The sequence below is a fragment of the Malaclemys terrapin genome, chromosome 21 (genome assembly GCF_027887155.1).
Source record: "Malaclemys terrapin pileata isolate rMalTer1 chromosome 21, rMalTer1.hap1, whole genome shotgun sequence".
Taxonomy (NCBI): domain Eukaryota; kingdom Metazoa; phylum Chordata; order Testudines; family Emydidae; genus Malaclemys; species Malaclemys terrapin.
The window spans coordinates 2,460,172-2,475,793 of record NC_071525.1 but is presented as its reverse complement, the minus strand read 5'-3'; the positions used below and the strand labels follow the sequence as shown (position 1 = coordinate 2,475,793).

Sequence of the window (15,622 nt, the reverse complement as noted above, 5' to 3'; positions counted from 1 at the left end):
TATTTGTGCCATGTCCACATGAACTTCCATTCCCATCAAGCCCTTGAGGATGAGTAAAAATCATCAAGTCTCATTACTAAACCCACAATAGATAATATTTCCATCATGGATGCCTGCGATTTTCAAACCATTTAGATAATTCTAGCACAGAATAGCATGGAGATGTAGTAGATTATTCACATGTTCTTGTTAAACCAGTTTAACACAGGGTCTAAACCATCATACTTACCTTTCACTCAAATGTGCTACTTTGACTTGCACCAGCCAAAGACCTAGACCTAAAATGGCGAGTTGTAACAGTAAGAAACTACATATTGCATCAGGTCAGTGGTCCATCTCACCCAGGATATTATCGCTAGTAATGTGCAGCATCACATGCCTCAGTTTAAGGTATAAGAATCCTGAAGTTGTCCACTATGGAGTAAACTGCCCTTAAGGTGACTTTATTCCTAATCCACCTAAAGCAGAGGTTAGCTTTGCCCTGAAGTTCAGCACATACATATCCCTTCCAAACTCTGAGTTTCTTCTATACCTAGAAGCTCGATCTGCTAACCTGACTAGGACAGTAGAGATGCTGTTCAAACCTGATCTCCACCGTTTTATGGAAACAGCAGGGTCAGATCAGCAGCCCAGGTAACCCATTGTGATTCCAGTGAAGTCACCCCAGGAGCTGGCAATGTGTAGTTACACATAGAGAGTCAGAGTTGTGCAGTCTATTATCCAAGTAGTCTCAGGCTGAGATTTTTCATAATAGTCTAAAGCATTTCCAAACCACAATTATACTTATTAGGAACTGGGGTCCCAACCCTTATGTGGATTTGAAAATCCCAACCAGATATTTTTAAAGATGGCATGTGCCAATACCCACAATTGACTTGCTACAGAAAGTCTCCAGTGTAAACAAAGACGCTTTCTGTGTCAGCAATACTAACATCAGAGTATTTGCGAAGAGGGAAATATAGTCTTTTTGAGAGTCATTTATTTATTCCCAATCTATGAGAGACAAGTGTAACAAGGGAGTAATTCCCTCCTGTGCAGAGAACCTACACAGTTCTATTGGCCAATTCATGTACTGATTCTCTTCTTTCTTATGGGCATGAGTGGGATTGATATAGTGCATAGAGCTTGTGTGGATTATCTGCACAGGGGGGGGGGGGGGGAATTTCACCCAGAGTGCTTTGGAAAGAAAGAATGGAGGGGAAAGGAAAACCAGAAGTCCGATAATATGATGCAGCATCATTTTTAATGGGAACGGGCATCAGAGTTTGCACTTACAGAATGAATTAATGCAGAGTACAGAAATTGTATTTTCAGGGTTACAAAGAGAGCTACAACCCATCACCAGCTGCAGAGTGATGCATGTCACACAATCTGTTCTGCCGTCTTGCAGCCAGCCAGGCAGTGGGAAAATCATCTCACATTTTCCACGAGATTAAGCTACTTGTGGTAGACTGATCAGCATCAAAAAGGACAAAGCATAATATGAGCGTAAGAGTAAACTGCAAAACCACTACACCATAAAGAAAAGGTAACATATAACGAGAAGAAGCCATACAGAGCCCTGGATTATATAGGCAATGAACACCCACAGCCCCCACTGATTTCGAGTGGAGCTGTAGGCTCTGATTTTTCATAAGTTGAATGGTGAATCTCTCTCTTCTCTTCCATGTCCTGGTTGTTTCTTCTTCCGTGGTTCTTTCTTCTGGGTTTAACATGGGCCACAGCTTCCACGGCGGGAAGAATAGCACCTCCCACCATATCTCCTCCCATACCCGCATAAGCCACCATAGCCACCCCCGTATCCTCCACCATAACCACATAAGCCCCCATAACCATATGAGCCTCCATAACCGCTTAAGCCCCCATAACCATATGAGCCTCCATAACTGCTTAAGCCCCCATAACCATAACCACCCTCTAAAGCACCCCCATATCCACTACCATAACCAATTGGGCCACCCAAAGCACCACCCCCAAATGAGCCCCCAGCTCGGTAGGGTAGAGCTGGTAAGGTGCTTCCCACTAGGCTGTGTTGAGGACAAGAAGAGAGAATTGGTCCTGGGAACAGCACGGAAACTGGTGGTGGATAGACCACTGCTGTTGAATCTGCACACGAGGTGATACATGGCTCATTGCGGGCAACAACACATGGATCTGGGCATATGTCAGGATAACACGGGCTGGGTCGGCAAGACAGGTCTTTGCAGGAAGACATTTTTTGTGATGGTCGTAAGCCTGAAACACACAGAAGGGAGCAGAGGAAACTTAACATGCTTTAGGTAGAGCGGCTGTTCAATAGTTATATTTCAAATAATAGGGATCTGGGGCAAAATCAGTACTTGGCCCTGCTAGTGAAGGTAGGGGGCTGGACTCCATGACCTTTCAAGGTCCCTTCCAGTTCTAGGAGATAGGATATCTCCATTTATTTATTATTTATTTATTTTTATAAATCTTCCCTCCATGGTTTAATGGAAACAGTAGGGTCAGATCATCAGCCCAGGCAACCCATTGTGATTCCAGAGAAATCACCCAAAGCGCTGGAAATGTGTATTTACACATAAAGTGTCAGAATAATGCAGTCTATTATCTAAGGCTGAGATTTTTCATAATTGTCTAACACATTTCCATGTCCAATTCCAAATTATAATTATTGGGAACAGGGGTCCCAATCCCATATGTAGATTTGAAAATCCCAACCAGATATTTTTAAAGTCAGCATGTGCAAACATCTACGACTGACTAGCTACAGAAAGTCTCCTATGCAAAGAAAGATGCCTCCTGTCCCAACACTTGTAAAATCATACCACACAGCACTTAGTTCAAAATTCAAAACTATCAATAAAGCAACAATTTGCAGCAGTCGGACCCAGAGAGACTTACCAAGTTCAGCAACAAGTCAAGAAGAAGTCAAGAGAAGTGGATAGAACAACTTGGAGTTGCAGGCACTTTTATACACCTTCTTAGCCAATGGGAAGGATAGTAAACTCCCTTTATGCACTCAGACCTTGTCATTAACCCAATAAACTATTCTCTTGAATGCACAACTCCTCTAATTATTGTAACGGCTTTGATCATGGTTAATGATGACTATTCAATTCACAGACCCACATAGGATGACATGCATGCTACTACTTGTGGTTCTCTTTTATCTTGAATCTTTATGGGCCTGATATCATCATGGTATCATTCCAATGGATTTCTTGGTGTCAACATGGGACTAAATCTAGCTCCATTTCTTTAATTCTTCTTTGAATAATCTCAGACTATGTGGGTGACTCAGGGGTGTATCACTGGTACAATCTGCTGTCACGCACAGTATTCCATGTTAGTTCTTTATATCCGGACTAGTATCTAATTAGCGGCAAGGTGGAGTTTACCCTTGGAACTCCTTGGAGGATCGGAGGTATTACTTAGCATGCTTGGAATACCTACCCATAACTATTCACTATGTGTTTGTGACAACATGCTTTTCAAATCAATGGATGTCTTTCCAATCAATGCAATGGCCTTCAAACTAGGCCTTCTGGATTACAATACTCTCCTGGATTCGTGGCCAATATAAGACCTATGAACGACTTCAATACCTGATAAGCCTTCAAAGTAGAGCTGAAGCAGGACCAAAATATTGAATATTTTTTTATGTTCTACCTGTGCCCAGAGATGACATTCAGCCTAATGGGTTTAGGCATTCCTGTCTGAAGAGAAGTGCAGTTAAGTGATCAGTGGTTTAGAGTCAAGGACTCAAGTGACGATCAAAATAGAACACACAAAGTCTACTTATTGCAGACATTTCCCGGAGTTGCAGCAAAGAGTGTCAGTAAGTGAAAGGAAGGAGTGCAGTGTTGTAGAAAGGCTTGGGATTAAGATCTTGGAATTGCATCTCCATCCAGGCCCTAACAAGACCGTGCTGTTCTTTTGGGTTAATGCGCCTGACAAAGCCCGAAGGAATCACATGAGAGATGGAAACGAAGCCCACTGTCACAAACACACCAAATGAGTCTTCAGGAATGGAGTCTAATGTCTTTTGATGTTGCTCGACACACAGTACCTCAAATGACCATCATTTTTTACAGTGAATTGGAGCTACCATGGCTCGAGATAACAAAAGCTACAAAATCTGCAATGTTGAATCTCTGCTGCCTTTTTGGATTTACTCCTGGTGGAGCTCTCGGGCTCTGATATGGTACCATTTGTACACCCTCATTGCACTAATGTAAAGGACAACGCTAGGTTCGAGGCAGTGAATAATTAGGCCCTTCAGTTCTATTTGAACATGCATTCCCTGAACATGTGGATCCTGAGGTCCATGCAAAAAATCAGTTGAACCAACCGTTTGCCCTGCATTTCCATCAGAGGTCTCAGTTGACAGCCGTGTACAATGCAGTCTTATAGCAGGGTAATATGGGGGAGAGTTCCATAAAAAGGTCTCTGCTCCTAGTGAAGCCGCCTCAATTTCCAGCCACTTTGCCGAGGGATTTCACTCTCAAAAACAGGATCACCCCTCAAGCTCATGAGGGGTAAATTTTCATCTTAAACTGGTGTAAGTCTGGAGTTACTCTGCAGAGGTCAAATTAGCTACGCTGGGTTTCTACAAGCGAAAAGAAGAACAGAATTCTGACCTGTGTCTTGTACCAGAGGCAGGGCAAAACCAAGCCTTTAGTCTCTCCAAGCTATCTATTTAACCATAATTTTCTAAAGGAACTAGTGTTATTGGGTGCCTGATTTTGAGCTCCCACACTTCCCTATCCCCTTTGTTTCAACTTTAGTAGGCGCAAAGGATTATGTCGTCTGTATTCCTGTTGCAGAAAAGTTGGAATGGGTGGAAATCCAAACACAATTTGGCATGACCTGAACATTTGGCTTGACGCGCCCATGTGCTGATGAGCAAAATTTAGGGCAAGCAATTGGTTTAATTCTCAGGAGATTGTACTGGCATATACCTGCTGAATGTACGTGGTTGTGATGTTGACATCACGATTATGTTTTCCTTGCATGGCACATGTTCCAGTACATTTTGATATAATTTTGGAGCACATGTAGGGGTGCATGTTTATTCGGGACTTGAACTGGGGAGATGGGATGGATATACATCTCCCAGCTCTGTGGAATTGAGAGAATATCCCTGTTTCCTGCTCCTCGTCCCCGATAGCTCCTAATCCTTGCATGTACAGCTTCAGACACTAATAAAAAGGTGCCAATCTCTTTCATAGCAATTGATGGTTTCGCTGTTTTATGAGACCAGCTGTTCTCACAACACCCATATGAAACAGGTAGTTATTATCTTCTTACCTAAGAAAGGGATCACTGATGCCCAGAGCCTAACTGAGTTGCCCAAGGCCACTCTGGTGGAAAGATTAGCAAACTCAGGCACATCTAATTCCTAATAGTTCAGGGCTCCATCGTGCTGCTAGCCCAGCGTCTGAGACAGTCCCCATCTCAAAGAGTTGATGAACCAACTAGACATGACAGAAAGGGTGGAAGGAAGGTTTATCATTCCCGTTTTACCGACAGGAAGGTGATGAAGAGGGAGATGAAGGGCAAGGCTTTCAATACCGGTAAGCACACTGAGTGTTGAGCTCTTCTGAACATCTGGCCCCAACTGACTTGTCCAATGTCCCACCGACTATGAGCAGCAAAGCTAGTAAAATGGAACTCAGATTTTCTCTCTCTCAGTCCCTGCATGGCCTTATCCACAAGATCATTCATCCTCTCTAAGGTCCCCATCTGTTGTTCAGTTCTCTAGGCTTCATTGTGGCGTTTGTTATTCTCTTTTGAGATCGACGTCCTACAGTTCCCTTGAAATTTTCTGGTAAAACCCACAGCAGAATGAAATCCAATGACAATATTTAGGTTAAATCCCTGGCTGTAAAAAGTAAGCACATGGCAGATTTAGAATATTGCTATCGCAGACATATGGAACTTTGAAATTAATGTGGACAATTATAACATGGAGCAGGGTGGAGACAGTGTTACTCATGCCAGTGCTTTTGTTAGGACTGAATCTCAGAATGCAAACCAGCCCTGTGCAGAGTCAGAATCCAGTACCTCAGTTTCTAATTCATCTGTGTCAGCAATTGATGCTAATGAATAAACAAAAAATGTTCTTTTGTGAAAAGAGATCACTCAACTTATGCAAACCTTCATAGTTGACTTTCCTTCAATGGGGCTACACCAGCTTATATCAGCTGAGAGTGTGGATCTTAAATTGCAATTTATACTCATATGAATTAAGAAATTTCCAGACTTGATTCAACCACTTGTCCATGTCCTTTAGTCTTCTGTCTCTTCTAGAATAAAGAAACAGAAACCTCAGAAAAATTATGAAGAAGGACAAAGGTGTCCAATATAGAAGAAAATGCCATTTCTTCTTTTTCTTCTTCAAATTTTCTTCATTACACCCCAATGTTAGAAAATCTCTTTGTCAGGCTCTCTCTAATTATACTTGAATAAATATGAAAGACAATCACCATAGTTAAATGGAAATAGTAGGGTGAGACCCTAAGCTGGAGTAAATATGTTGACTCACATGAGTTAGCCAAGTATGTTTGCACGTACACAGAGTAATGTTGTCAAATATCAAAGTAGCTTTAGCCTGAGATTTTTTATTCTTCTCTAAGGATACGAATGCCCAATTCTCATGTAAAATTAAGCAGAATTAGTGCTCTCGATAGGCTGTGTGGCTTTGAAATTAGCTGTTTTATATTTTTAAATACCAAGTCCACCAATGCCTGCAACTTACTAAGTAAAAAGAAACTTTTATGGAGAAAAAAACCCTTAACCATGCCAAGAATCACAAAGTTCTCTGCAAGAATCAGTCAGAAGTTAAACTATCAGTACAGCAACGTTGACATATTTATAAAGCGATTGAATTAAATCAGATTTACCCAGTTCACCTGTGATAATAAGTCAAGAGAAGTGATTAGCAGAACGCTGAGTTGGGAGCATATTTGTATGCAGTTTTAGCCCACCATCAGGCTATGAGACACCCTGAGTGCAGGAAGTGCTGGTCAATTACAAAACAAAATATTTTGCACAAATAATTCCTCCCATTACTGGAAAATGTTATGATCACTGTTTAGGATTATAATTCTAACTCATGCCATGCGCAAGAGTCCCAGTTAGTTCTTCAAATCCAGTATGGTATCTAATTTGGAATTTACTCTGAGATCTCACTAGATAGGTGGGGAGACTTTATTCTGCATGATTTTATGCCCACCTGCTGCTATTTAGAATAGGCCCTGATCCCAAGCCCACTGAAATTCAAGGCCATATTTCCAGTAAGTTGAGTTTCCTTCAAATAAGGCCCTAAAGGTTGCAATCATCTCCTACAGACAGGGACAGCAAAAAGACTATGCCCCATTTAGATTCCTCTTAAACATTCAAAGTACTGCTAAAGGCAATTGAAGCGGAGCGGAGATCCCTAGGCTGGCCCACTACTCTAGGGTTAATTTCATTCTACCCAGGGGCGGCTCCATGTTTTTTGCTGCCCCAAACACGGCAGTCAGGCGGCTTTCAGTGTCGCGCCTGCGGGAGGTCCGTTGGTAATGCGGATTTGGCGGCATGCCTGCGGGAGGTCCGCCAGTCCCATGCCTTCAGCGTACCCGCTGCCGAATTGCCGCCGAAGCCGCGGGACCAGTGGACCTCCCACAGGCATGCTGCCAAAGGCTCCCTGATTGCCGCCCTCACGGCGACCGGCACGCCACCCCCCGCGGCTTGCCGCCCCAGGCACACACTTGGTGTGCTGGTGCCTGGAGCCACCCCTGATTCTACCATGCTTAGGAACTTAGCTGTGAAGGGACCTACAGTCCTGGGAGTCTGGAATCAACCCATATCACATTTCTGCAGTTTACACGAGCTGGAAATCTGGCTCTCTCTTTCAAGTAATATGTTGCTAGGCATTCCAGCTCTAACTGTTCTGTGTATTCTTTTTTTCTTTGTAGGAAAAGCATCCTCAATTCTTTAGGCATGTCTGTACGTTTTTTTAGCAGGCTCTGCTGACTCTACTTGAAAGCTCCGGTGTCAAATGAGAAAACATTAAGACCCAAAAGCCAAGAATTTCAAAAGTGACTGGTGATTTCTGATGCCTGCTTGAGGCAGGGAACTGAGTAGGAACTGAGCATTTTGGAAAACTGGGAATAACAAGGTGGGTGATGTTGGACACCAATATCATTAGGGACTTGTGTTTAACCACAAGTGAACTTGGGTAAATTGATAACCTCCCCCTCTTTCATCTCCCCATATGGGAAAAGGGTGGTGATCATAAATTACTCATTCTGGGGAGATTCCAATCTACTTATCCATACGAGAATGTTGCACAGTGCCTACTAACACAGTAGCTAAACCTTTCCTAGGTGAACTTCTCTGACAGAGGTGCTTCTGGGTATTATTGCACAAAAGATATAGGACCAGAGGAACTACTGAGCAATTTCTATGTGCCTGGATATCCAAAGAGATTTCTCTAGTAAGCTTCATAGAGTCTTTTGTTCTTCCTGCTTCCCTGGTAATAGGTAACTATTCTAGGGAGGTACATAGCAGTTAAAAAAACATTCTGAGGATGGTGGTGTTGATTTCTAAAAGAGAAGGAAATTGCATCCTGTACTAAGGTAGGTCAGATTCTTGATTAGTCTTATTTCTCCTGGAAGCTCATTCCTCAACCATGCCCCCGCGGGTTCCCCATGACTAAGTAGACTAAGTTATTTCCATCTCTCATGGTATTTTTCCCAGGCTTTGTCAGGAACATCGCCCCTGAAGAACAACACTGACTTGTTAGGTTATGAATGCAGGTGCAGTTCCAAGATTTTAATCCTAAACCTTTAAACAACACTGCACTCCTTCCTTTCATCTACTGCCACTTTTTCATGCAACTCAGGGAAATAACTACAGTAAGCAAGGCTTGTGTATTCAATTTTGTTCATCACCTGAGTCCTTGATTCTAAAGCACTGATCATGTCTTCAGCCTGGAATGTCTAAGCGCATTAGACTGAGTGTTATCTCTCGGCACAGCTAGAACACAAAAGAATATGGACCATTTTGACATTGCTTCAGCTCTACTTTGAAGGCTTAGCAGGTATTGAAATTGTTCATACATCATGTATTGGTTGTGAATCCAGGAGAGTATTGTAACCCATAGGCCTGGTTTGAAGGCCATTGCATTGATTGGAAAGACATCCATGGATTTCAAAAGCATGTTGGCACAAACACATAGTGAATAGTTATGGATAGGTATTCCAAGCACGCTAAGAAATACCTCCTATCCTCCAAGGAGTGCCAAGGGTAAACTCCACCTTGCCGCTAATTAGATACTAGTCTGGATACAAAGAACTAACATGGAATCCTGTGCATGACAGCAGATTGTGCTAGTGATACACCTCTGAGTCACCCTCATACTCTGAAGTTATTCAAAGCAGAATTAAAGAAACGGAGCTAGATTTAGTCCCATGTTGACACCAAGAAAGTCAGTGGGATGATAACATGAAGATATCAGGACCATAAAGATTCAAGATGAAAGGGAACTGCCAGTAGCATCATGCATGTCATCCTATGTGGGTCTGTGAATTGAATAGTCATCATTAACCATGATCAAAGCCACTACAATAATTAGAGGAGTTGCGCATTCAAGAAAATAGTTTATTGGGTTAATGACATGGTCCGAGTGCATGGAGGGTGTCTACTATCCTTCCCATTGGCTAAGAAGGTGTATAAAAGTGCCTGCAACTCTAGGTTCTTCTATCCACTTCTCTCGACCCCTTCTCCTTGGTGAGCTTGGTAAGTCTAGTTGGCGCCAATTGATCCAATTGTTGCTTTAGTGAATGTTTTAACTTGGAACTAAATCCTGCTCTAATATGATGTGATTTTAGAAATGTTGGGACGGGGGCATCTTTCTTTGCATAGGAGTCTTTCTGTAGCTAGTCAATTGCAGGTATTGGTAGAGGCTGTCTTTTCAAAATATCTGGTTGGGATTTTCAAATCGACATATGGGATTTGGACCCAATTCCCAAAAATTATAATTTGAGATTGGAGGTGGAAATTCCTTGCAGAATTATGAGCAATCTCAGCCTCCGTCTACTTTGATAATAGTCCTCACTACTCTGACTCTTTATCTATGAATACACATCGCCAGATCTACAGCTGACTTCATTGGAGTCACAAAGGTTTACCCGGGTGATGATCCGTCTCTACCGTTTCCATAAAACTATGGAGATTAGATTTCAAATATAATGACTGAAAGCAGTTCTACGGTTCTTTTTCAGATATAGTTATAGATATAGAAACAACTCAGAGTATATATATATATATATATATATATATATATATATATATGTAGTCTCCTTCAGGACAAAGCTAGCCTCTGCTTTAGGTGTGTTGGGCAGAAAGTCACTTTAAGGGCAGTTTACTCCATAGTGGGCAACTTCAGGATTCTTATACCTTAAACTGAGGCTTGTGATGCTGCACATTACTAGAGATAATATCCTGGGTGAGATGGACCACTGACCTGATGCAATACGGCAATATTTAACTTTTTACTGGTACAACTCACGATTTTAGATCCAGATCTTTGGCTGGTGCAAGTCAAAGTAGCACATTTGAGTGAAGGGTAAGGATGATGATTTAGACCATCTGAGGGGTCTAGATCCTATGTTAAAGTGGTTTAACAACAACACTTGAATAATTTACTGCATCTCCATAATTATCTAAAATGGTTTGAAAATGGCAGCCAGCCATGATGGAAAAATTCTCTATTGTGGGTTAGGAATTAGTGTTTTTTACTGTTCTTTCAGGGGCTGGTGGGAACGGAAGGTCATGTGGCCATGGCACAAATAGGGCCTCAGAAAATCTGCTTTGGGACTTGTCTCTGGCACAGATTTCCTGTGCGATCTTGGGCAAGTCCAATGGAACCAGAATCTCAAAAGGGCTCAGCACTCACTAATCCTAGCTGTACTGGAAACCTATCCTTGAATCTCCTGAAACCAAACCCTGAGAGAGACTAAGACATCTAACTTCCTCTTTAGTCCCAGGAAGATCCTGAGAGAAGGCATTCACTTTTCTATTTTACTTGTGGGTTCCAATCGGGTAGGTATTCTCAGTGTGCACCTACCAGTTCGGACCTCACGGAAAAGACAGCTGAGGGCAGCTATGTCAGCAATACTGGGGGCTTGGCTGGTAGGTGTGGATATCTATGAGAATACCCAGATAGGAAGCCTGCAAAAAGGGATCTACATAGCCCACATTACCATATAACACCAGTGGTGAGTCTCCTATTCCATTGTCAACAGTGTGTTATGTTTCCTCTGCTCCCTTCTGTGTGTTTCAGGTTTACGAACGTCACAAAAAATGTCTTCCTGCAAAGACCTGTCTTACCGACCCAGCCCGTGTTATCCTGACATATGCCCAGATCCATGTGTTGTTGCCCGCAATGAGCCGTGTATCACCTCGTGTGCAGATTCAACAGCAGTGGTCTATCCACCACCAGTTACTGTGCTATTCCCAGGACCAATTCTCTCTACTTCCCCTCAACACAGCCTAGTGGGAAGCACCTTACCAGCTCTACCCTATGGAGCTAGGGGCTCATTTGGGGGTGGTGCTTTGGGTGGCCCAATTGGTTATGGTAGTGGATATGGGGGTGCTTTAGAGGGTGGTTATGGTTATGGGGGCTTAAGCGGTTATGGAGGCTCATATGGTTATGGGGGCTTAAGCGGTTATGGAGGCTCATATGGTTATGGGGGCTTAAGCGGTTATGGAGGCTCATATGGTTATGGGGGCTTATGTGGTTATGGTGGTGGATACGGGGGTGGCTATGGTGGCTTATGCGGGTATGGGAGGAGATATGGTGGGAGGTGCTATTCTTCCCGCCGTGGAAGCTGTGGCCCATGTTAAACCCAGAAGAACGAACCACGGAAGAAGAAACAACCAGGAAATGAAAGAGACGAGAGAGATTCACCACTCAACTACAACAGTACTCAAAATCAGTGGGGGTTTTGGCTGTTTGTCGACTGTATAAATCAGGCCTATCTATGCTTTCCTCTTGTTACATGTTATCTTAGCTTGATGGTCTATATTGTTTTGCAGTTTAGTCTCATGCTTATATTGTGCTTTGTCCTATTTGATGCTGAGGAGAAAAAAAAATGGTTTAAGACTGGACATGACTGTCAAACTCTACAGCTTCAAGAAAGAGAGCAGAATAGCTTGTGTGAAATGCATCACCTTGGAGCCGGTCACTGGTTGTAGCTCTTATTGTAACCCTGAAAATACATTCTTTGTACTCTGCATTAATTCATTCTGTAAGTGCCAACTGCACTGTTCATTCCCATTAAAAATTATGCTGCATCATAGTATTGGCCTTCTGGTTTTCCTTTCCCCTCCCTTCTTTCTCTCCAAAACACTCTGGGTGAAACTCTCCCCTGTGCAGATGTTCAGGACTAGCCCTATGTACTGCATCAGTCCCACTCAAGCTCATAAGTAAGAAGTGAATCAGATACATTAATTGGTCAATAGAACTGGGCAGGTCCTCTGAACCGGAGGGAATTTCCCTCGTTACACATTTCACTACTGGTGCTATTGAATGGGAGTTTTCCTTCCTGCAGAGATATCGTTACAACACCGTCTAACTCAGAGGTCCCCAGACTGTGGGGCACTCCCCACTAGGGGGATATGGAGGAACATTCTGGAGGGGGGGGTGCAGTGGAGCCTGGGCCAGCCCCCACAGGGGACAGGGAAGGAGTGCCACTTAGCCCCACTCTGAGTTCTGCTCCTACCCCGCCCCCAGCTGCAGTCTTAGTTCTGTGCCCAGCCTCTGCCTCCGGCCACGGCTCCACCCCCGCTGCTGGCCCTGGCCCCACCCTTGGCCCCGGTCGCCACTCCATTCCTGGGCCCACCCCACCCCCAGGTGCCACCCCAGCCTCAGCCCCCTTACCCTGTCCTCATCCCCAAACCCCAGGAGCCGCATCCCCACTCCCGGGCCTGGCTCCAGGTCGGCGGCCATGGACAGGAGTCAGGGGGTGTATGATCCTGAAAAGTTTGGGGACCACTGGTCTAGCTACATATTAACAAAAGGATCGGATGGAAAGAAAGAAATGCCTTTCAACTTTAATATATTTCCCTGTTCTAAATATTTTATACATGGGGCTCAAAAATAATGACCCTCCTCTTATACTTTAATATATCTTTTCCCTAACTGAGTATAACTTTTAAGTGTGTGTGAGTGCTACTCTCCTTGGAAAAAAATCTGAAAGATTCTTTTAGTAGACTCATACATTTCCTCCAGTTCATTAATAAGTTCTAAAACATGGCTTGTTTCACCTCTCACAAAATCTTCTAAGGCTCTGTTTCTGGAAAATCAATGCACATCCTTCACTTTAAACATGTGATTTGTGTGTTTGAACTTAAGAGGCTCTTGAAATGGTTCAAGGTTAGCAGCTGCGTAAGTTCCTGCAAGTTGGTGGTCTGAGTTTGCATAAAATAAAATAAAATTCCTCTCCTCTTTTCTCTTTCTTTGGCGTTTATAGTGACAGACGGAGGTTAGAAACCAGCTAGGGCGCAGTCATTGACCACAGTGCAAAATGTGTTTCAAATACTACAAATCTTGTATATTACATGCACTTTCAATTTACTTTGTGCACATGTAAATGAATGGCTTGAGGTGCAGAAAACTGGGGAATTTTTCACATTTCAGCTTCAGTGAAATTTCCAGTGGCTAGGACTCCTATCCTCTGGAAATAAGTTAAAGTAATCTCTTGTCAGCGTTTGTTCTCATGTGTCCATAAACTGGATTGCAACAATTTCTAGTATTTCATCCCATAGTCAAATGATGTGATCCAATGTTGATTTATCAGAAATGCGGATTGATGCACCTATGCAGTGATAGGATTTAGGGTAAACAGGTGATTTTATACTCGGGATGCTGCATTGGGATACAGCTGTGGAATGTGTGTTGTTGTTGAGATGTTCACTAACTATAGTGGGGTTTTTTCCTCAAAAAAAAGGACCAACTTTTGGGTCAAGCCAAATTGTGTTCAGGTTTCCACGTTTCAATACATTTTGTCACAATTTTAGAGCATATGTAATTTTGGAAGGGGGTGTAAATTGATTCGGTGTTTGAGGAAGGGAGGGGTGAGGAGGGAGGGGTATAAATCTCACACCTCTGCAGACTTAGGTCTGAAAAACTCACTAGCAGGGAATATCCCAGTGGTGACTCTAACCTGGTCTATATCGTGGCAAGTGGCTCTCCAGTGAACCACATGTCCAGCCATGACCTGGGCGGGAAGACGGTGTTTCCGACTGGTTAGCCATTTTGACCATGGGGTCTGCCGGTCATGACAAAGAGTGGTTCAAATTCAAATTCAACAGCTTCCACCATAGTTCCACTGAAAAGTCAACACTCATTTTCCTCTGCCGGTTGTTTGCATTCTAGTGGTTTGTTTATGAAATTGAAATCTTTGTGCTTATCCCCTTGGGCAATAGCACTCGGGTAGGATATGGTGAGGCGTTCTCAGAAGAACAGATTTTAATTTGAGTCACAAACACTCTCTGATATTTTATACATGAATGGGCTTCTATTACTATGATGTCAGCAGTATGTTACTTGAGTGGGATGCCCCAATTTGGAGTGTCGTTTTAAAATATGCTCTTATACTTTAAGAGCAAAGGTCTGTTATGTCATTTCCTGAATCAGGTTGTGCTTTATGGCCTGGGAATTTGGGGAGATTTAAATTTTCATTATAAAGTAGCTTTGCTTTTGTTTTCCTAAATTTTCCCTTTTAAAGTTGATGGGTCATATGCTCAGCTGACGTAAATCACCTCTAAATTCCATATGCTTACTCGGATTCTCTTTAAATTTCTGTGTGCAGTGTCATGGTAGTGGTGTTCAGTCCCAAGATATTAGACAGACAAGACGGGTTAAATAATATCTTTTGTTGGACCAACTTCTGTTGGGGAGAGAGACAAGTTTTCGAGCTACAGGGAGCTCTTCTTCAGGTCTGGGAAGCTTACCTGTGACACTCTGAGTAGGTTTCCCAAACTAGAAGAAGAGCACCGTGTAAGGTTGAAAGCTTATCTCTCTGACCAACAGAAGTTGGTCCAATAAAAGATATTACCTCACCCACCTTGTCTCTTTAAATGACTGTGGCATTTATGGTGGGGTGGGGTGGGGTGGGTAGAGTCAGTGAATTAAGTTTATTTTAATTGGTCCAGGGCAGTGGTGGGGAACTTCGTGGTCATTTTCATCCAGCCCACAGGCCACATACTTTCCACTCTGGTAGGGGGACACAGATGCTCGGGGCTTTCCCCTGCAGCGGGTCAAGTCGGCGCTTGCAGTTCCAGCCCCATGGGGCAGGGGAGCACCGAGGCTCGGGGATTCACACCCGTGGGGCTGGAGCCGCAAGCACCAGCTCGCCCCACCGCGGCGGGGTGGGGGTGGGGGAGCCTCAGGCCTCTGCGTCCCCTCTGGCAGGTGAGTTGAACGTGTGTGGCCCTCCATTGTTTTTTTTTTGGTGGGTCAAGGGCCCCTGACACAAAGAAGGTTCCCCACTTTTGGTCTAGTGCACCCTGAGATTCAGCTGCCCTCCTTCCCCTCACAAGGGACCAAATTTAATATATATATATATATATATATATATATTTAACTATA

The 15,622-nt window shown here is 43.4% G+C and overlaps 2 protein-coding genes across 2 annotated transcripts; one reads left to right on the top strand and one right to left on the bottom strand.

Moving 5' to 3' along the window:
• Positions 1-1,708: 1,708 nt before the first annotated feature.
• Positions 1,709-2,894, bottom strand: LOC128827432 (scale keratin-like). The gene is made up of 2 exons (XM_054011295.1): positions 2,881-2,894; positions 1,709-2,235 (listed from the first exon to the last, which is right to left on the bottom strand). Exon 2 carries the CDS (start codon positions 2,213-2,215, stop codon positions 1,709-1,711), a length of 507 nt encoding a protein of 168 aa, XP_053867270.1. The 5' UTR covers positions 2,216-2,235; positions 2,881-2,894.
• An 8,437-nt stretch (positions 2,895-11,331) lies between these two features.
• LOC128827431 (scale keratin-like) lies at positions 11,332-11,874 on the top strand. Its single transcript, XM_054011293.1, has one exon. It carries the CDS (start codon positions 11,332-11,334, stop codon positions 11,872-11,874), a length of 543 nt encoding a protein of 180 aa, XP_053867268.1.
• The last annotated feature ends 3,748 nt before the right edge of the window (positions 11,875-15,622 follow it).